Source organism: Haliaeetus albicilla, chromosome 12 (assembly GCF_947461875.1).
Source record: "Haliaeetus albicilla chromosome 12, bHalAlb1.1, whole genome shotgun sequence".
Classification (NCBI taxonomy): Eukaryota; Metazoa; Chordata; class Aves; order Accipitriformes; family Accipitridae; genus Haliaeetus; species Haliaeetus albicilla.
The window spans coordinates 25179930-25202474 of record NC_091494.1 but is presented as its reverse complement, the minus strand read 5'-3'; the positions used below and the strand labels follow the sequence as shown (position 1 = coordinate 25202474).

The window sequence follows — 22545 nt, the reverse complement described above, 5'->3', positions numbered from 1 at the left end:
ACTTGGTCTGGTGTGAGTTGCTCGGCAACTTTTCAGAGCAAAGCACCTGTGCCCCTCTGATCTCCTCCACCATATCTTGCTACCACAAATACATTTAACAACACCAAATCTTCCCTGATCCTGGTGGACAACTGCTGAAGCTCCAAAATGTCAGATCTAGTAATAAAGGTTTATTAACACAGGCCTGTGAGTGGTAGGAACGAGCTGAGCAAGATAAGCGCAATTGCGTAAAGAAATGAGCTATATGGAGAATTTGCAGGTTCCGGTCCAGACGAGATGGTCGCATCTAAGCAGCTGGGATGCTCTGTGCACAGAGACCATGCAACAGCTCCCAAAAACTTTAAATAAAGTATATTTTTTTTTTTTAAAAAAGGGGGTTTAATCTAATTTTGAAATCTGAGTAGTTGGGCAGTAGTGTATTATATTGCCCACTTTCTCCATTTTGGTGAAGCTGTTCAAAAGTTTAGCCACTTTGACTGTGTGGTGCCCCTGTTTTCAGCTCTTGGATCTCATTATACCTTTAAATCAATAACGAAACCCCATTTCCATGTTGTCAGGTAGTCACTACCCACACCTAGTGTTCAAATTGTGGCTTGGTCTTTGTAAATGCTGTGTCCTCTTAAGCTAATGCCTATTCAATTAAAGAAAATGAAGCAAATCCCAGCAGTCTTGCTTACAACCCTTTCTTTCCCATTCCTCTGCTTTTTAAGAACATCCCACCCTGTTGCTCCTGCTTCATCATAAACCACCCTACAATGGGCAGTACATGTGGTGACAATTCTTTTGTGTGCCAGGCAATGAAGTAATGGTGGTCTGTCAAAACGTGCTGTTTGAATTTGCTATGCCCAAGAGAAGTAGGTGTCAACAGCTCCTATTTCAGTTGCTTGTTGTTAGAGATTTTGTATCAACTGGTTTGTCATCTGCCGTTGTGGTCCCTTGAGTAGTGGAGGCTAATTCTGCCCTCCAGGCCTGTTTTGAGGTGGAAAAAGTGACATGTTCCTAATGCTGATTCAACAAAACAGTGACACACAGCAGCACTGCTCTGCTTTATGGTCCAAAGAGCATTTGAAATGGAATAAATCTTGCAATCCTGTTAAAAGCATGCCAAAACACTTTTCAGGCTGGGTAAATATTAATATCAGGCTGACAGGAGCTTCTTGCAGGCTGTCACCCACCGTGGGCAGGAGGACCTGCAGGGGTATCTGGCCAAAATCTGTGAGGCTCCTTTTCTCCTTAGGGGGAAAAGGAGCTGATGGTCAGATCTCCAAGGTTATGTTTAATATGGTCCCTGTTTAAGCCACTGATCCAGGAGCAGAAAGTCTGTGTTTCCAGATCTTTTAGAAGAGTCACTCTTACAGGATGACGTTGCCAAGTCTTCGAAGACTTCAATTATCACGCTGCAATTCCGTCTGCGACCTTAATGAAGATGATGTCTTGAGTGGTGATCTGCTTTCATCCTCCTTTTGTGGGCTGATACACAAATGTTTGCATTTTTTGCATTCTTGATTTTTAAGTTTTTCTCTTAAAATGAGAAGAGAGACTATATGAAAGTCAAAGGAAGCACAGTCAATTGTCAATGCAGTCAGGGCAAAATCTGCACAGCTGCCAAAATGAGGTTCAGATATTTTACTGGGTGATACAAAATAAATGTTTAATTCATAGTGCATAACGCTTTAAATAAATATCACTTGGCCACCATCTAATGAGGATATGCTTGACCATTGACACCTCATATTCTGGATGTAGTTTCTCTGACTAGTTTTTATAGCAGACTGTACGTTTTTAGGAAAATAACATTCAAAATACAATTCATTCATTCTTGTCTAAAATGAGTCTTCGGTTTCATAATATCATGTTTGAAACTCTACATTTAAATTGCTGATTGAAGACAGCCTTCAGGATTAAACCTGACTTTTATGGAGCAATAAACTGCAATGTCATGTACCAGATGGTAGCAACGTATAGCTACTGTGTACTTTTAACTAAAGACCTTGATGTTTCTCCTCTATTTTCCTTTCTTGAGAGATGTTTGCTTATTCCCTGTATCCCATGCCATGCTGTATCCACCTGCATGCAGGTTCCCTAGAGGTTTACCCTGTGCTTAAGGAAGGGAGCAGTTAATTAATATTTGAGCCTGGGTGCACGAAGGAAACAGAAGTTTGTTTAATAATTATTCTTTCCCTCAACAAACAGAGACTGATGCCTATCTCCCTGCTTTTTGTCCAATAACTAGATCCATTTCTTGGACTAACCAGCCAGAGAGTGAAGAGGAAGGGAAAATAGCTGTGAATAACGGAGCGGCTGCAGGAGGGCTCCCGCCACTTCTTGTTGTAACAGGTGGGAGGGCAAAGAGAGCAGAAGGAAAACATAACTGCAGCCATTGTAAATACGGATTTCCTAGGTAAACAGGGATTTGTGTAGTGCAAATCTCATCCACTGAAGTGTGTTATTTGTTGCAGGTGTAGGGAGTGCCTTCTGTTACATCCACAGTTGCTGTTTCTAGTTGTGCTTTTTAACTTTTCTTAAGAGTTAATTCTCTCTAATCTTGGGCAACCTGAGGCTTGCCTGCATATTTGGGTATGGTGACTTATTAAGACATTATCACATTGATACTGTGCCCTCTTTTCTGGGAAGATAAGGGAAGAAGTTGGGATTAAATGAAGGAAGATAAGGGGGGAGGCAGTTCTCAACCACCGGCAAGTGTGCGCTGTGGGCTCCTGCAGTCCCTCTGACAGCTTTTCATATCGGCTACCCTGGTTTTGTCTTCAGCAGGACCCACACGATGGGCCTTTGGCTATTTCAGTTTTGCTAAGGAGGGCTTGGCAAGTGATCACACACCTCTCCCAGCCATCTTCCCGGACTGCATTCACAAAGAGGCTGTAGCTCTTCCACGTAGTTCTTGGATGGAAAGCGTTGCCCGTTCTGCTGAGGAAACCTGCTCCAGAAGCTCACTAGCACCACTCCCCCATCTTCAGGCACATTTGTTTCTGCTGCTTGTGTCAATGCCAGGATTTAAACATCAGGGAAACCAGAATGTTTGCACTGTGAGCTAATCTACTCTTTAAAGATGTTAGATAATGTAATAAAATAGCTCAGCGGTGCATTGCAATTACCTTTCACATTTCGTCATGCTTCTAAAATTTTTGTCTTCTGAAACTAGGACTATATTTTTAGTACAGTGCAATCAAAAATGTCTGGCCAAGAACCTGATATAGTACCTAGGAAAATGGAAATATTCCTTTAAATGTCTTCCAGAGCTGTGGTTTCCTCTGAGTGTTAAACTCCATTTGTTATGTTCTGATTACATACTTTGGTCTGGGTTATATATGGCTTGGTTTTGTAATTCCATAAATATGGACAGTTTGATCTCTTCCTTGTATTTTTAATAACAGAAAGCACAACATAGATTTTTGTTTTAGCATGATGTAAGTGTAATTATTTAGTGGGCAAGAGAATCAAGATTACATTCTTTTGTTTGCCACTGAGGCTTACAGATTATTATTATTTTTTTTTTCTTTATGGTCATGACCAAAAGATTCATGCTATTAAAACCCTAACCATTATGTCAGGGTAATGGTTTCTGTAACTTGCAAGTGAAGAAAGAATCCTAATATAGAGCCAGCTAACTCACCAGTGGAGTGGATTTGACATCATTCAGCAATGACATGAATTGGTGCATCTCTTAGAAACCTGCATCATGGTGAGTTCACATAGTTCACTCTTTGGCATTTTGCAGCACTCAGGGCACAAATTATTAGCAGTAGTCCCAACTACTCTCATAAACTATGACCCCTGACATTCTGCTCTTTTCAAGTCTTCAGTATATCTCTTCCTGTAAGGAAATTTCCAGGCTGGCGTTTATCACACAACTTCCTGTCTAACATGGTACCTGTGCAGAACTGCTGTATGATCCGCAGCTCTTAAAGCTCCAGCTGCCACCTTGAGCAAGTCATTGGCTATTGTTACTGCACACTTTCTCATGCCCGTGAACCATCTGATGGCTGTCTAGTTGCTCTCCTATGGAACATAAAGCAAAACCAGGGTAGAGCAAACCAGCACAGGTAAATGTCCTTTCAAGACAGTTTCCAATCTCAGTACCAAGTGGGAATTGTCTGAAGGATGAAGATGAGAAGGGTGTTTTGGATAGGATTGGGTTTTGATGTGTGCTTGTTGATGTTGGGTTGTTCTACTTTCCCAATGTATTTTAGCCCTTTGACAAAATGGAGCCGCTGACATTTAATGAGTCAGGTGGTTTCTTTCCCATTCAAAGCAGGCAGGAGGGCTACACTACAGAAAAAAACAACTTATGAGGAGCCCATGAAGCTGGGCTTTCAGGCCCAGAAAGACTTGCTTTGACCTACTTCTTGACTCATTGCAAATAACATGCTACATCTACTAACATGACGCTGTTACTCTGCTAGTGGGTCACAAAGCCTGGACACTCATCCTTGCTGCCAAAGAGGACAGTGCTTTGCGTAATGGGAAGGCAGCAGCAGGCAGGCACCAAGTGTGCTGGGTCTTCAGGTTTGGGCCATGTCAATTCGGTTCCAGCCATAAAACCTTTTTCTTAGAAATCCTCCAGGTGGGAAATCCCAGTCCTCAAGAACAGGCACTACTTTTGTTGAAAATCAACATAAAGCAATGGGCAATACAACATGTTGTGTAAATCACGTGTCTGTCTCCTCACCCATCCTAAGTAAGGCAAAGAAGTATCCTTTCTGAGTTGATGGATTTAGTGGAGTTTGTATGTGCTTTCTTTTAATGTGCTTCAAATTAGTCATGGTGCTTTATTTCCTAGGCTTCATTAAGCTTGTGGTCTGACCATATTGTGATAGTCACCCCTAACAGTTTACTGAATACTAGTTTTAATATCCGGATATAGATTTCTTCAATATCCTGCAATGCATTTTTCAGTGCTTTTGTGGATAATGCTAATACTAAACAGTCTGTGATGCACCAGGCCCCCGAGCTACATTTTTAGGTTAGCATAATGCTTTCCATCTTTCATCTTTGCGCAACACAGACTGCTGTTATGTTTTGGGGTTTTTTTAGGACATAAAGTACCCAAAAGGAGCATCTTGCTTAAGAAGTACTATAAGACAACACAGTGGTGCTGTAAGCTTGCCTCTTCTGGTCTGCCGTTGTGCCTTCTCCCTTATACTCTCCCTCCGTCTTTGCCCATCCTTTGCTTCTCTGTTTTTTATCTATGAGAAATACCATAATGGTGCACTGTTTCCATGGAGAACAAAATGTCCAGGAGATCACCTCTGCATTCTTCTGGCTTAAAGACCTGTAGAAACAAATGTCATTCCAGAGGGGCACATAAAAGTTCTCTTTTGACAGTTTGCTGAATAAAAAGATGGCACACTGAATAGGTTGGGCTCAATTTGTCACCTGTGTTCCTGTGGCACTACTGAATTAGCTGTTAAAATTTCTGTGAAGGTAGAAAACAACTATTTTGCAAGTCAAGAGGTCAAACTTTCCTCAGAGACAGAGGGTTGGTATTTGCTGGTGTGTAGTGAAGCAGTTCTGGACCAGGTGTAGATTTGCCTTCTCCAAACAGAAAAAAGCCTTTGAACATATTATCATTGCCTTAAAAATAAAAAAGAAAACTATCCTCTCAGGCGTTTGACAGGAGGCCAGACCTCAGAGGACAGCTAAAGAGAGAGAGACAGGTTTCTAACATCTGTTTTGGGTGGGTGGTTTGTATTTGACTTTGGCATTCACATCAAGGCAAGGCAAAGGCAGCATAGGCACGGCTTGATGAAAAGTGTTGTCCAGCACCCTGCACGCTGACCCACTGGCTCTTTGATTAAAACAAAAAACAAACGGCAATGGGCAAAAACACCATGAAATGAGGGGTGAGAATTCTAGGGTACACGCATAGCTCTTTCTGTAGGTTTTAGAGAAAAAGACTGATAACACTGGATTTGGCATCCCAAATCAGGTTGTTGCTATAGAGCATGTCATTGACAGATGTCCTTGAGCAGAGTGAGAGCCTTCCTCCCACCCTGAGCTCTCTGGGTGCCTCCAGGCCCTGCCAGATGAGCTGTGTTGAACAGTACTGCTATTTTAAGATGCAAATAGTGTGTCAGCACCCACCTTGCTTTCTGACACAAAGTACTGCCCCCAGGGCTGAGTCAGCAATGGGGAACATGTCCCTCTGCTGCCAGCTGAGCCTGTTTGCAAAAAACTTGTTCTCAGTAGCGGTTTTAAAGCCTGCTGTTGGCTGTGAGTTGGGAGCACACCTATTTGCTCATTGGGTTCACGTCCGAGCCCTTATTAGCTCCAGCGCAAAACCGCACTGAACTCAGGAACAACCTGCAGTTCAGATGATACAAGTATATCTCAGAAGTGTACTAAGAAAAATGCAGCAGAAAGTAGTCCTGTGTGTCCCCGTGAAAGCCCTATTGAAGGGCTCTGGCTCCCTCATGGACGTGCCTTCGTGGAACAGCAGAAGAACACAGTCCCCATCCATGCATCCTGCCCTCCTGGGCCAGTGGCCCGCCTGTGTCTGAACCACGGCAATTTATAACGCCCTGAGGAAATGAGTACCCGTTTCAATGCAGCTTTAAGCTGTCAGGCTGTAAATTGTCTTGGTTCAGGAGCTACTTCAAAGCAGCCCTGCCTTCCTGCAGCAAGGAGAAGGCTTTTTGGCAAACCCAGCATAAGTAATTTGCTATTCATGAGTCAAATCCCTGAAACGTCCTCGATCAACAACTAAAAATGGGTCATAAGAAGACAAGGCATTGCTGTCTGGTGAACGAAGCTGCTAACTCTACCAGCCTTCTCCATCTGTTGGCTGAAGCTGCTTCTGCTTTCTCAGCAATGGCTTTTTCTCCCTCCCTGCTTTTCTCCGTCATGCTCAGCAGTGTCAAGCACCCACAAGGTTTCCTGAAGCAATAGGACTTCAACCCAATGGGCAAACCCATCCAGAATATCTCCGTGTTTCCCTGCTCCTTTCATTGCCCATATCTCCCAGATGAGTGAGAAGTGTCGATGGGGTAAGGGAAAGTCACTAATGAAAATGTTAAAATTCCTCCAAGCTGCCTGGTTTTCAAATCTAGAAGGGCTGCAGTATTCAAGGGAGAGAGAAAGAAAACACTAGCTGGGTGCAAGCAGAGACTTGCAGGCTGGCTGCTGGAGGGATGGAGGGACCAAGGAGCAGTGGCGGCAGGTAAAGGGCGCAAGTTTTGGAGCCGGGTCCACTCTTCCCAAAATGGAACCTGTGGCAGCTTGGTCACAACCAGCAGAACAAAGTGTCCTCCAGGTCGGAAGCAAAGAAACGAAGAAAACCCTATGAAGGGACCAAAAAACTCTTCATGTGCATGTGGCTAACATTCAAAAGAGAGTTCAGTGTGTTGTGTGAATAGCAAATCCTTCACCAAGCTTGGGAATATTTGAGGCAGTGTTTAATTTTTTTTTTCCTTTCCATTTCTAATGGTGGCTAATGCATTTACATTCAGCATAAGTGCATTTATTGGTATGCAGATCTGCTTTAATTTAGGGCATTACAAAAGCAGCAGTTGAATATTCTTTTTTGTCAAAGCTAGATGATGGATGGTGTACATCAGCAGAGCTTAAACATACCCAGTCAGAGTTGAGCCCCTTGGTTTGACAGACCATGTGTAATGCAAGAGGCACTTGGTTACAGAGCGCTGCAGAGTAGCACTGCTTGTTACTTTTCCAAACTGTGCCAGACAGCAAACTTCCAGAAAACCTCAGACCATATACAGTTAGCCAGCAACACTATGCGAAATCTTTAACCATATTTGAACGAACGGGCTAACTTGGACACCGCAAGGAGGGAAATGCCAGTCTGCCTGACAGCTCATTTTAATAATGAGAAAGTTGTTCCACTGACAGGACAATAAAAGCTGTGGTTGCGTAGAAAGATGTTGTCTTTCTTCTAGTTGAGAGCATGCATGAAACTGCAGAGGAATGGGCTGGTCCCAAACCTGTGCACATGCAGCTGTGCTTTTCCCTTCTTTCACCACTTTTCCCTTCTTTCACCACTTTTCTCTTCTTTCACCACTTTTCTCTTCTTTCACCACTTTTCTTTCTGGAGTGTTGAACCTGCACCTAACCTGCAAACCCTATCAAAATGAGGCTCCCATTTGCATTAGTAAATCACAAGTTTCTCCTAAAATGTGCCTTATTTTAAATGTATTATCCCTTGCGCTTCAGCAAAGCAAGAAATAAAAATAGGTGACCTTTGTAGTTAAAGCTATTAATGCACAGTTTATGGGGCTTTTGACATACAGGGCATGGAAGTCAAATTCTTGAGAGATCGTAAGCTCTCTGAATGGGCAAATTTCCTCTGCTGATCCCCCCATTGATCAAGGAGCTGTATCTTTTATAACCAAACTGCTGTGTATTGAACATATTTTAGATGGCAGAACTCTTTGAGGCAGAGACCTTCTCACTGTATGGTTTTGGCAGTGCCACGTCTATGCTGGACAGTGTACGTATGTTTTCCAGCAATGAGACAGAGGGCAGATTTTGCTTTTAAACCCAGCACAGAATAGTGGGCAGGCTTTAAGTCCTGTGTGGTAATGATATGAGCACAAGAAAAACACTTTCGCAATCATGGCATCTCACTGTGGAAATTGTGTCTGCAGCAGCAGTGTTACTGCATGATGCTTTTTACCACCGCAGCTTTGTAAAGCTGCGTTATCCCAGGGCCAGGGCTCAGCTGGAGGATCCTCATGGGCTGACTGAAACATGTGGCTTCTCCACATAAAACAAGGGTTTGTGGCTTTATTTCCCTCCCCTCCTCTGAGCAATTACTAAACAATTCTTTTGGCAAAAAAAAAAAATGTGCACGCGTTTAAAATGCACACTTCAGAACAATGCTGTGCAGCTTCAGTGAACCCTGGAAGCTGTCATCCTGTGCTGCTCCCCATGTGAAACAAGCTGGTGATTGAGTCCAGGCCCTTGTAGACAGTCTTCAAACCAGCTCCAGAAATGGTGGCTCTGGCTGAAAAACCACATTGAAGATGAAGAACTGATCTGAGCTCACAGGCTGGTGAAAGAGGAGCAGTGAAAGAGGAGCAGTGAAACCATCAGCCTGTGTCACAAATGCTACATCTGTATTGGCCACCGGTTCTGCAGGAGTTTGTTAGTTAACGTCTGTGTTAGGCACCGGTTCTGTGGGAGTTTGTAAGGAATTCCATAGCTTGTTCTTATTTTCCACCAACAGGAATAAAAGGAGATGTTCTTTTAAATCCAGCTGAATTTATGAGAACCAGCCAGAGGATTGCAGAGCGAGTTCCCGCTCTGTTGCTGGATGCCTTGCAGGGCCATCCTGCTGACACCGGTCCCAGGCAAGAAACCCAGCACTGCCTCATGCTGCCGGCTCCCCTCCTGCTTGAAGCAGGCCAGCCTTCAGCAGCGGCCAACAAAGGCAGGCAGCCTTGCTGCGGCAAGCGGAGGGAGATCATGGTCCTCACTGGGAGGATTTCTGCTTTTGGGGAGCTGATGCATAGCTAATTGCAGGCCCTGGTGCCTTGTGCTGAGCCACAGTGGTTCTTCCTAAGCTTGCTGAGCTAGAGGGGTAGCGGGGACAGCTGGATGGCCAGTGGCCTTCAAACTGTACTGAATTACTAACAGGGCTGGCTGTCAGATGGGGGGGACTTTTCATCTGAAAGAAGTCAGCTGAATTCCCATGGAGCTTCCCATCATCTGCACACTCAGAGCTGCTGCATGCCCTTTTTGCTAAAGGGCTGGGGATATTAAATCACCTTAAGTATTGGGTGTCTTCAGCATGACCCTGGAAAAAGCAGTTAGTGAGCACCATGTTGGAGCACTCGTTAAAATCCAAGCCTGGAGGAGAGATGGCTGTGCCATCCGGTTAACACAACAGCAATTCAGCCATCACCTTTGTGCTGTTGCAAACCAGGTGACGCTGGTGAGACGTGAGTGGAGCCGAGCATTGATCCAGCGTGTCCACATGGATGCAGCGAGGCCAAGTGGATGGAACGAGTCCACTCTCAGAGTTTATTTAAATGTTGGCTTGCTCTATGTTTCAGACTTCCCTGCCAGCATGAGGTGGTGTGCAGCTCCTAGTGACAGGTCACCACCGATTTGGAAGGGGCTAAGGTTTCAAGAGTGTGTCCTGAACAACATCCCTTTTTCCAGCTGCTCACCTGGCAGAGGTGCAGCATAGCAGCACCCACGGGAGCAGCTGTTGTGGCAGCTGGGAGGAGGGCTCACTAGCAGAGAAATCAGAAACCTAATATATTCCCAGTTTTCTGTCAATTTTCATTAGCTGATAACCGATGCTGCTGGCAGAGAAGTGGTTTTACCGTCGGTTATTAGGAAAGCATAAAGCAGACAGATTTCTAAATGCAGTTATGAAAGATGCTCTGTAACTTTGAGGCTTACTGGCACTGCAGGTTTGAAGGGCTGCAGCTTTGACACAGGCAGTTCAGCAGTTGGCCTTGTCTTGGGGATTTTATTCAGCATTCCCAGCTCCCCTCTCACCCCTTTCCAAAAGATGTATTCTTGCCACAAGTCTTCACGAGGGATCAGAAACAGCAAGCATGGCCTCTTGCCATAAAGAAGGGAGCTGTGTCCCTCCTCATCTAAAATGGTGCTGCTTAAGCTGGAAGTGCCAAAAGTCTTGAAAATGAATCTGTTTTTTAAATACAACCCCACCTTTTTACACACAGGGAAGAACTGCAGCAGTAGCTATTGTAAGGCCAAATCTTTGCCTAATTAAATTCACAGTAATCTCCTGTGAAGGCTCAGAGAGATTTAGAACTTTGTGCTGATGTGACTGCTTCAGTACTGTCCTTCAGCCCGGACCTGTTACTGTGACATTGTCTCCATGTAGAGCACTGTGTACCTACTCAGGGGCAGGGATTCCTGAACTATCTTGCATCGAAAGAAAGCTGTGCTTGTGATGTGGGCAAGGCTGAAGGGGCTGGATCTTGCAGCTGGATCCACTCGGGCTGATCCTTCCCCAGGGTTCTTGCAGAATCTGGTGTTGGCAGAGACCTGGAGACCTGGTGTGGTGTGTGCTACAAAATCACTGCTGTCCCAGCAAGTCTGGCAGGGAGGCTACACTGCTCCAGCTTTATTTCTGATGTTGGACTGATGTTGAGATGATGCACGGATGCCTAGGCTGCAGCTGAAGTTTCTCCAAGCAGGGGGTTTCTTCTCCACTCCCCTGTAAGCAGCAGCTTGTGGTAGCCTTGCCAGGTGTTTTGGGACCAAAAAGGCTCATCATCCATCATGGCTTGCAACTCTGACAAAACCACTGGTTGTGGAAAGTAGCTCCCAAATAGGAATCTTTGAATTCCATGGACAAAAGTATTTCTAAATGATTACATTACTGCCTCTTGAAAACACATGGTGGAAAATCATGCAGCAGTCCAGAAAAGGTCTTCTTTTCTGTAGTCTCTGCTCAGAGGAGACTGCATCCCTCTAACGCTGTTTCCAGCATCCAAAAAAATATTTGCCAGGGTGTCAGAAAGCTTTCTGCTCATCATCTCCAAGAAACTACCCTCCAAGGATCATGTGCTGCTCCTCTGAAATCTTAACGCTTTGCATGAGAAAGAGCAGATAGAGATTTCCAAGGCTGTGGCTATTTCTTTCATGGGCCTGATGAAATTCATAATGAAAACCAAGTTTTTCTTGTACTCTGCCTGGACTGCAGAGTCTGAAAGTGTGGAGTTGACAACAAGGAAGAGAAATCCCAAGATGCAGTATATTCAGTGGACAAGTAGTCTGGCATCATTCCTGATTCTGGCCTTTAAATGAACAAATCAGTGGCGAGTCACTGTGTTCCTGGTTTTGTTTGGATCTGGGACAGAGGCAGTCCCTCTCTGCTGGAGAGGGAGAGCTGAATCATTTGCCCCGTGGGTCAAAGCCTTAACTTGAGCAAGGGAGAGCCATGTGCAGAACAGCAGTTTGCACCAGGACTCGTAATTTGGAAATTATGCTAGAAACAAATTTTGAGCACTGTTTCTCAAGCAATAGCAATGATAATTAGTCATTAGCACTTATGATGTTCTGCTGCTTTAATAACCGTAGCATAGAACATTTGTTAATATTTAGTGGTGTTTTATTTGCTTTTGTTTCTGTTAAATCAGAACCTTTTGGAAGAAAACTCTGCAATTGCATCCAGCTCTCTAAGGTTTGCACAGTTAAATCTAAGTATCCTAAAATGGCACATTCTGTTTTATCTGGTTACTCCTAAGGTACAAAATGCTTTCAGGTTATATTCTGGTTTATGCTTTAAAAACATAAATCTGTGTCTCTAGAGAAGCAGTTTGAGGCTTTATGGAGTGCATAATGGCACCTGTGTAGTATCTGTGTCAGATACACCCAAGGAGAAGGATGTTTCACTAAATGAGCAACTACCTTCTTTTGACAGTGTTAATGTGATTGCACTAGTCTTTCTTTTCTTTACACAGCAGGTCTGATTCAGCTTGCCCCCCTTATCCAAAATAGGGGAGACCTGAGGACGGAAACCCTGCTTCATGGCTAAGAGGAGACCAGGATCCTGTATCTTCATTTAGACCAGGAGGATGAAGCTCAGTCTAATGCAGGGCCAGGCAGAGGGAAGTTCTCCTCTGCTTCGTAGCTGGAGAATCTCAGTTAGTTCCCAAGTGCTGTGGATTGCTCCCACGTGTAGGTTTTGTGTAATGAGATTGTCAAGCTCAAGGTCGGAGGTGAAGTACATGATGCCAGTTTTGAAGACACACTCATTTTTGCAGTTTTTCTTCTTTCTGTTGCCAAGATGGGAGTACTTTAAAGGCTACTTGGTTAGAAACTGTAAATGAGTAAGTAATTTTTAAGCTCTTCTACTTGCTTAAACAAGAAAGGGTTGGGAGAAGGACAGTTGTTTAATTAAACAGCTACTTGTTAACAAAAGATTGAACTCCAGCAGTAACTCTCCTAATTCACAGATTCCTTGGGAATTGAATGACCTTGAGTTTGCTGTGCTTGAAACTTGCCTTAGATACTTGGCTTCCTTTCTCGAATACTTTGGAGAGGAGAGCGGCGCAGAAGGCACTGCGAGGCTCTTGAGTGAGACAGGCGCTGTTTCACTTAGTATCATATAAGAAGAGGCAATTGTGTTGTACAAAATAAACTTCTTGCTTCAGAGCATGCCTGGAGTTATTGCACTCAGAGGTCACAGTGTATCACAGCTGGATCTGCCTCTGCTTCTCTAGCAGTCTGCTATGGAAATTTTGAGTGCTGGCTGTTCAGGATGTCCAGCTGATTTTCTTGCCCCTCTTTAATTTATGAAACAAAGCGAATGTGAACCAGTGGTACATGATGAAATTTTTGTGAGGAGTAACTCATCTGAGGAATCACATCATTTGATTGTGCTCCAGAGCTTGGGGCTTCACTTGTCAGCTGAGAGGGAAGTCTGATCTCCCAGCACCGAGTGGCGTTTCCTGCATCCTTTCCTGTAGTGGCAGCTGGGGAGGTTACAGGGATGAACGCGTGGCCAAGTTCGCTGGAAATGAGTGTTTATCCATTATTTCCCTGTGTTTGTCTCCACCATAATAGCTCTGCCCGGGAGTGACTTCACTCATGTCAGTGGTTAGCTGTGGGATCGCACATAAAGCATCAAGATTTAAAATGGAAAGATCATCATTAATAAGAAGCCTGAATACACAGAGTTGTGTGCAGGGAGGTCACTGTGGTCTCCCCCTCCACCATAGGCAAGTCAGCAGTAAACCAAGACCCACTGCTCCTTTCCGTTGGGTCTACATGCAAAATATTTTACCAATTTAGTGATATTGGTGGTTTAAAAAACAGAAAACTAGTGATCTGTTTTGGTTAATCACTCCAAAGTGGCAAAGCTGTGTTAGTGCAGCTACAATTATTTCATACAGTTTCTTGGGATGTGGGTGCAAAACATGCTTCATTCCACTTTAACCAACCGACAGGAGCTGCTCCCTTGCACCGCTACAGCTGCATCTCTGGAAGGAGGAGCGAGGAGGAGATGGGGGCAAGCATCCTGCGTAGTTTTGGCAGCAGAGCTGTGGTAAGGGTAACGGCTGTCCTGGCCTCCACGTTGCTCCCATAGGAGAACAGCTCTGCACCAGCTGCGGAGAGGGACCTGCATGCTCATCTCCTCCCAACTGAGGTGCTCATGCACTAGGTGACATTAGCCATCTTTTGAACTTTTAATTAGTTAGGCTTTGTATTTAAAGCACATCTTGGGCATTTCGAAGCCTGCCATACAACATGTCTTGTCCATGATTGCTTTTCATGAGACTTGTGGGGCTGTGTTTTCTGGGTTGTGGTAGTACAATCTGGAGCTGTGAGAGAAAGCCCTTGGGGGCTAATCCATGGCTGCGGGCCAGTTTCTGCATAAACTGGTCTTATTTTTAAAGTCCATTTTCTCCAGTACACTTTTTTTGGCCTGCAAAAGACTTCTTCATTTAAAATGAAGAACATAACACTCTCTCCTTTCAGTTGGTCTTTTGGACATGAGCCAGTAGTGCCCACAACAGCTGTACCACAGTTTAAACATTCAGTCTCTAATGGTTTGGGGAACATTAGGGTTTTTAAGGCTTCAACAGGTCTAGAGTAAATAGTGGTCAATAAAGAGTAGCTCTTCTTTGTATCCCTATGCTCTCAGTGCTCTGCATTAGAATAAAGCATGCTTAGAATATAATCATTGCAAAACTAATATCCATGAAAGGTTCTTTTTTTGAAAAGAATCATAGAGAAACCTGTTTCACTACAAGAAGAGTTTGCAAGTGTTCAACTCACAAGAGTCTGGTAACAGGCATGGGGAAGTTTGCACGTAATGTCTGTTAGAGACATGTATGTTCTGGGCTTGTGTCACTCCCCATGTGTGTGTTTAACGGCTACTACACGGGAGGAACAAATAAATTAGAGGAATTACTTTCTCTGTTGTCTTCTCCCACCCACCTATTAATGATGTACAGAAGAGGTATTGTGATTTTTTGTCTTTCTTATGGCTTTCCAGTATTGTGTGGAGTTGAAAGCCCACATGTGCTAATAGGTGATATTTAGCATAGTGTTTTGGACCCAGATGAGGTAGAATCTACATTAGCAGTGATGGGCGATAGTTGGGCATTGTCCTTGTTAGTGATTCAACCCAATGCCGAGGACTAGCACTGCCTTAATGATTTAAGCAAATTAATGTTGGTGGAGCTGTCAAACTATGTGGAGGGAACTGCTCATTTCTTTCAAGTTTTGTAGATGTGGGTGAGAAAACATAATCCACGTGGGGCTCCTTATCGTGAAGGAAAGCCCATGGGCATCACAGTGCTTCTGAGGCATTGGGTCAGTGTCCACCTCAGCCCAGGAAGGGTTAAATTGCTCTGTTGGCTGCTGGCCACTTGGACTTCATTTACAGCACTTCATGACACTGTGCAAAAATAGTTTGTAAGTCATTATACTCTCTATAGGGAATTGATTAACCCTTCTGATACCCTTCCGGGTGTTTCCTACAGGTGTGGGATGTACCTTGGTTCCTAGATGGGGGATCCGGGCTGCAGGATGCTGGCACATCCCATGCCTGCTGCAGCTTGCTGAATGCGAGGAGACAGGAGGGACGCTGGAGTAGGGGAGGGTGAGACTCCATAGGAATAACAATGAAAGTGCCAGCCTTGCAAAGCATTCTTCTGAAAAATAGGATTATATAAAAGCTGGGCTACTGTGGTGCTTCTCATTAGTTGCACTGCAGGGTTGGCCGGAGCACAGGGTTTGTTACAGTTGTCACCTTTTTGGCTGGAGCAAGGTGGCCGTTAATAGATGTTTCAGTTGTAAATTGCTTTGCGTTGAAGCACCAGTAAAGTCTTGCTGAGATGTGTTTTATTTTCAATTCAGTTTTTGAAGTTAGCTGGTTTCTGGAAGAGGCAAATAGTAGTATTGAAAGTTCAGAAGTTAACCAGCCTAGCTAAGAGGTTACTCCTGCATGGCAAGCCAGAGCTTTAAAATACGCTTGTTAATTTTATTTAGGGCCATTTGCTAGGGGTTCATATCTTTACTTCCGTTGGGAAGTTTCATAACATTTTCCTACCCATCGGTATTCTATTAAAACTTTGTTGTGTAATCTAAAAGCCTCTCTGCTTCTCATGGTTTCCTCTTGTAGCTAATTCAGAATGCCCTAGATGGTAATTTTGGAATAAATGCATTCAGGCTGCATGGTCTTGATTTTGTTTTCTTATAAATTCAAAACAAGATTTGAAATTAAGTCCTACTGTCAATTTTCCTTTAAATAACAGTTGCCTAATGACATGATCTAAGAATTTTTATCTAATGTCACAATACTCCTGGGAAAGCCGGTGCCTATAGTTGTATTGTAGTTAAAATGTCAGTGAAATCTGTTACCATATGCATTTCATACTTCTATATATATGTAGTGTTAGAGAGGATAGATCAGCGGCATCAGTAAAAATACACGTGTGGGTCCCGCAGTGTTGGACTGGTCTTGTTCTTGCCGTGTGAGCTCTCCATTGTAATAAATTGTGCTTAGAGGATTGACTGTAAGTGGGTGTGATTTGAGGTCTCCTAGAGCCCCTAACAGAAGCAGCAAGGCTCAAAGTGGACAAAAAATAGAGTGTTATTAGTAGAAGAAACAATACAGGGATACAAATGAAGAACAGTCTTTGGATGAGTGGAAAAACATGCTTCTCAGGAAAGCATGAGGTTCATTCAATTTGGATAACTCTCAGCTGAACATAGGATTAGACCAACTAACCACTGCCCATAGCACTCTTTTAAATCTTGCATGACTTCTAAGGGGATATACATCTTGACAGGCGGCTCATCTGTGGCTTGCCAGGAGGCCATCGCCAAGATGTCCTTCTTTGGCTGCATTGCTGTATAGGATCTATCTAGCAAGAGGCAGCCTCTGGCCTGAATTGCTCACAGACAGCATGCATGCAGCAGGTATCATTTGGGGGAGAGTGGGCAAGAAGGTGAACTTGAGCAGGAAAGGAGAACAGGTAGGGGATTGGTGATGACCCATGAAAAAAAACATTCTTTCTTTTTCAGTCCAGCTGAAGTTCCTCCCTCCCTCCTTTGAAATGAATTACATTTGTTCAGATTAAAATCCATGTGAGCCGTTTCAAGTATATGCAGCTTGCTCCTGTGCTGTCCACAGCGATACGCTGAATTTCAAATTTCAGTATGCGCATATGTGGTTTGTTAAGATAGTGGCAATTAAATCCAGGTGTAAATTTATCCCTTAGATTCAATGTCTGTCCACAATAATGGGAAAAATGCAGCTGAAGGCCTAATAAAACAAGACTTCTGCTGGGTCTGAACAGCTGGTAGAAGCATCACTCGCGCTGTCTGTTAAAGGGAGGCTTTCTGTGCCTGTGATTTTCCTTTTAGTGCTCTGTTTAATTGCCATCATATTTGAGTCATTCTTTTTTCTGTTTGTCTTTTGGATTTTAGGTCTTTGCTAATCTTTATAGCCTTTTTACATGTGCTTTATTGACTGTATTACCTATAGCAAATTCTGCTGCCAATAACATGGTTGGATCCTATATCGAATGAAGCTGTCATGTCAGCTCCTCTGGCAGGTTGATGACATTTGTGTTGTGATATAGAGTCAGCCTGTGATCTTTTTAAATGTCCATTGACTAGGCTGGTATAGAACTTTGGCCTCGAGGAGGGGGGGGTTCCTCATGGTTTTTTTTTTTTCCCCTCCCCAGCTTATTTTCCACATTATCATCCTGGTTTGCACATGCCTTTCATTATATCAGCTACTGCCTGAGCTACTGAAAACTGTAAAGCTGGTTTGTCCGCTTTTCTTAAGTTGTGGCTTTCCATAAGGCTTGTGAATCTAATCTTAGCTTGCTATCTTCTTGTTTTGAAGTAGCAGTTTCCACTTTAAGGGTGCGTTTATTCTGGTGTACATACACATCCTGTATTACCTGCCTTTTGGAACTACTGCTGGGAATCTCAGGTGCATTTTACTTTCTGTTGACATTTTAAAATGGCAGGGGAACTGTGGTTGTGCATTGCAGCACTTGAGATAACGTATTTGGCATCTTGACTAAAATATTTGGCAAGATGGATTTTTAATGCCTAAACAATATTTGGGTGTAACGGAAAAGGTGTTGTCATCCTTGCTTGCTATGTACATGGTATCCTTTTTTATTGCGCTTTATTATTATTAAAGCTCATGGGAAGCAGACAAATAGTAAGAATTTTGTAGTGAACACTTCATGGTTTTTTTTTCCTGGTGGTGCTGTGGTGTTGTGAAAAAATGAGCTTACAATCTACTTACTGCTCAGTTGTTTGGCCAACGGTGGTATCTCTAGAATGGACTGTAGTAATCCCAAATCCATGATAGATGTTTCTTTCACCAGTTTACAATGAATAATCCTCTTAATTTCCTTGAATAGCAGCTGGTATTGCTACAACCTGTGCCTAAAACCAAGAACAGCTTATTCAGAAAGCCTTCTGGCCCTGCGAGCAAGGAGGAATTTTCTCCCAGTGGGGGTTGCGTGGGCTAACTTTCACAAGGACAGCACTGCTGAGACGCTAACTTCTTCTTTCTCTCTTCTAGATGCAGCAGCTGTTTTATGAAAATTATGAGCAGAACAAAAAAGGCTATATCCGAGACCTGAGGAACAGCAAAATACACAGAGCTATAACGCTGCACCCCAATAAGAACCCCCCATACCAGTACAGACTTCACAGCTACATGTTGAGCCGCAAGATAGCAGAGCTGCGCCACCGGACTGTTCAGCTGCACCGGGAAATTGTCCTGATGAGCAAATACAGCAATACAGAAATCCACAAAGATGACCTGCAGCTGGGGATGCCACCCTCCTTCATGAGATTCCAGCCCCGCCACCGGGAAGAAATCTTGGAGTGGGAGTTTCTTACAGGAAAGTATTTGTATTCGGGTGCCGATGGGCAGCCCCCTCGGAGAGGAATGGACTCTTCTCAGCGTGAAGCGTTGGATGACATTGTTATGCAGGTCATGGAGATGATCAACGCCAACGCTAAGACCCGGGGGAGGATCATAGATTTCAAGGAAATACAGTATGGCTATCGCAGAGTAAATCCGATGTACGGAGCGGAGTACGTTCTTGACTTGTTGCTTCTGTACAAAAAGCATAAGGGGAAGAAGATGACCGTCCCTGTCAGGAGGCATGCGTACTTGCAGCAGACATTCAGCAAGATCCAGTTTATGGAGCATGAAGAGATGGACGCCAAAGAGCTGGCCAGCAAAATCAACCAGGATTCTGGATCCTTGTCCTTTCTCTCCAACTCGCTGAAGATGTTTGTTCCCTTCCAGCTCAGCAGATCAAAAGTAGAGAGGAAGGAACTCAAAGACAAGAAGATCAACATCCTGATTCCTCTCTCCGGACGTTTTGACATGTTCACAAGGTTCATGGGGAATTTTGAAAAGACGTGCCTCATTCCAAACCAGAACGTCAAGCTGGTTGTCCTGCTTTTTAATTCCAACTCCAACCCTGACAAAGCGAAGCAGATTGAGCTGATGAGAGATTACCGCTCCAAATACCCCAAGGCTGACATGCAGGTTTTACCGGTGTCGGGGGAGTTCTCGAGGGCACTGGCTCTGGAAGTCGGATCTTCTCAGTTCCAGAACGAGTCTTTACTGTTCTTCTGTGATGTTGACTTAGTGTTTACCACAGAATTCCTCCAGCGGTGTAGAGCCAATACAGTTTTGGGTCAACAAGTGTACTTTCCCATCATTTTTAGCCAGTATGATCCAAAGATTGTTTATAGTGGAAAAGTTCCTAGTGACAATCATTTTGCCTTCACCCAGAAAACAGGTTTCTGGAGGAACTATGGCTTTGGTATTACCTGTATTTACAAAGGTGATCTTCTTCGAGCAGGTGGCTTTGACGTCTCCATCCAAGGTTGGGGCCTCGAAGACGTAGACCTGTTTAACAAAGTCATTCAAGCTGGCTTAAAAACTTTCCGAAGCCAAGAAATTGGAGTAGTCCATGTGCATCACCCTGTTTTTTGTGACCCTAATCTTGATCCAAAACAATATAAAATGTGCTTGGGGTCCAAAGCTTCAACTTATGGGTCCACACAACAGCTGGCTGAAATATGGTTTGAAAAAAATGACCCAAATTTTGGGAAAAGCAGCAATACTAATGGCTCAGTGAGGACAGCCTAATGTCCAGCTATGCTGGAAAAGACTTTTTTTTTAATTATCTAATTTATTTTTGGGAAAATGTTTTTTGATAATTCACTTTTAAAACACCACACAGGATATATTTTAGAAATCATCATTGTTTTCTTACAAAGCGCTCGTTTTGAGAAGAACAAGGCCGTTGGTTTTTCTGTTGTTGTGGTTTTGGTTTTGAACAAAACTGTGATCAATATTTGCCTTCAAACTAAAAAGTTGTTTGAGAGTTATCCGACCGATCGGCGGAAATCTGACTTGAATTAGAATTTCCTTATGAACAAAAGATTGTTTCCTACCTTTTCCGTTGCTGTCTTCATTGCTAGGATTCTGTAAATTGGGACCTGAGCGTGCAAGCCAAGTGGCAAAACAGTGTATCTAAATGTTTTGTTGTGATGGCTACCGTGCAAAGATTCTGCTTCTTTTGTTAAGGATAGCCATTGTTTTTTAAATCGCATTAGAACAAAACAAATCGGTGTGGCGATGATAAGGATATTAATCGCAGGAGGTTTTTTTTCCAAATGGCTGATTATTTCAGTTTAAAAATACACTTCCACTTATTATGGCCAGGAGACTTCAAGGGAGGGAAGAAAGTAAGCACAACCTGCCATCCGATTAGTCCTTGTAGAAATTTTTGTCTTTTATATTTGGTCCATATATGGACGTAATGTTTTAAGAATCCGTGGATGGGTTCTGTGTATTATCCTCAACTGCTGTCCTGTCTAGAGCTGAGGTGATGTGTATTATCCTCAACCTCTGCCCTGTCTAGAGCTGAGATGATGTTATCAAGAAATGCCGAAGCATAATAAGGGAGGGGAAGAGGATGGGAAATGCGAATCTCTTGCAGCAAAGCGACAGTATGCAATGAACAATTAGAGATCCTTAACGAGAACTTTGAAAAATCTTCTATACTGAGTGTACTGCACCTGGTTGCGTTGCTTTTATTCAGTCGGTTACATGATGTTAATGGGAACAATTATTACATTTGATTACTAGTTTTGTTTTGGGTTTTTTTTTTTCTGTATCTGATAGACCGTTAATTTATTTAATATCCATTGGTTTAGGTTCTTGACCTTTCCTTGAATATCTGTTAGTCATTTTAATATTTTATATATATATATATGTGTGTGTAAATATATATATATATATTAGGAATGTATTGCATCTTCTCACTGATAAGGTAGTATGCATCGTACTTGCAGTAAATGATCTCCAAAGATTACTTTCTAAAATATTTTTTCATGAATCTTTTCTCCCAGATTTCTTTAACACTTTTGGAATGACTTCAGTAAGCTTAGAAATTTTTTTGGTATTCTGAGAGGAACTGGGGATGGGGAGGCCGAATACAAGGAAAGTGTGATCCCTATGAATTAACACCTAGCAAGGTAAGAGAAAATACACAAAATAAAGTGCCTTAAAGCCAGAAAGGGAACCCTTTACACTGAGACTTAGACAGTGAATGGATGTTGTCATTGAAGTAGATGACCTATTGGGACCTACCTACCTGTAAATATCTTGATCAGCAGAAACAAAAAATAAAAACCAGCGAACAATATATTTTTCTATCGTATTCTCCATCACCATTTCGTCTCATTGCTCTCAGTTCCACTTTGCCTACTCTTTGGGAAGTGGAGACTAGTGAAGGAATGGAGAAAAACCGATGCTTAGGTTGTTGCCATGTTTGAAGGGATCTTATGGAGTAATTGCTATTCCAGTAGAAGAAATAACCATTGTTTACATGTGTATGGAATATGAACTGCAACTAGTGTAGAGTCGATGTCTTATAATGTTCATCGTTTTTTGGTGACAGTCCCAAGGATGTAGGTACTTGGATGGATTCAGTGCATGGAAAATCTTTTTTTTTTTAAGACTTGCTTCTAAGATGCAATAAAGATTTTTTATTTGCAATCAGAGCCCCTCGTGTCGTCTGCCTCAGTCCGTATCTTTTCATACAGCGTAGGCACAGCCGCAAAGGGTAAAGCAGTTTCGGGAAGTAAGTCCAGGTAAAAGGATCTCCCTCGTACAAAGGCTTGACCTCTGTTGTGTTTAGGCCCAGAATAAACTTAATGCCACATACCCTGGCTCTGGGGAAAGGGAAGACAAATCCATTCATCAGACTTCGGTGTACACTCCCGTTGCTGCCCATGCTGATGAGCTGTGCGATTCCCCAGGGCAGCTGGTCATCTCTAATGGAGGTTTTGGACTTCTTCCTCATGAAAAGATTAAAAGTGCTTTTGCTGTCTGAAAACATCCCAAACTATACATTTAAAATGCATACGATGACAAGGCTGAATATTAAGTGTGTTGAGCACTTATTTTTAATAGCTCTGCCAGTTTTATCACAGTTGTTCAATATTGGTGTGAGGCTTATTTATGTAAAAATTAAGTCCCAAAGCAAGAATCTTGGGGATTACAGAAGT

General features: G+C 43.2%; 1 protein-coding gene across 2 annotated transcripts in view; it reads left to right on the top strand.

Moving 5' to 3' along the window:
- The window catches only part of CHSY1 (chondroitin sulfate synthase 1), a 79136-nt gene extending 57098 nt beyond the window's left edge, over nucleotides 1-22038 (top strand). Inside the window, exons 3-4 of one of the 2 annotated variants that reach the window (XR_011327144.1) lie at nucleotides 18524-20858; nucleotides 20902-22038. Coding sequence is in view for 1 of the 2 variants with exons in the window: in XM_069798562.1 (XP_069654663.1) it covers nucleotides 18524-20116 (1593 nt within the window). In the remaining variant the exon portion in view is untranslated. Of the gene's footprint in view, nucleotides 1-18523 lie in introns of both variants that reach the window. The other variant, XM_069798562.1, reaches the window with a different exon arrangement.
- The last annotated feature ends 507 nt before the right edge of the window (nucleotides 22039-22545 follow it).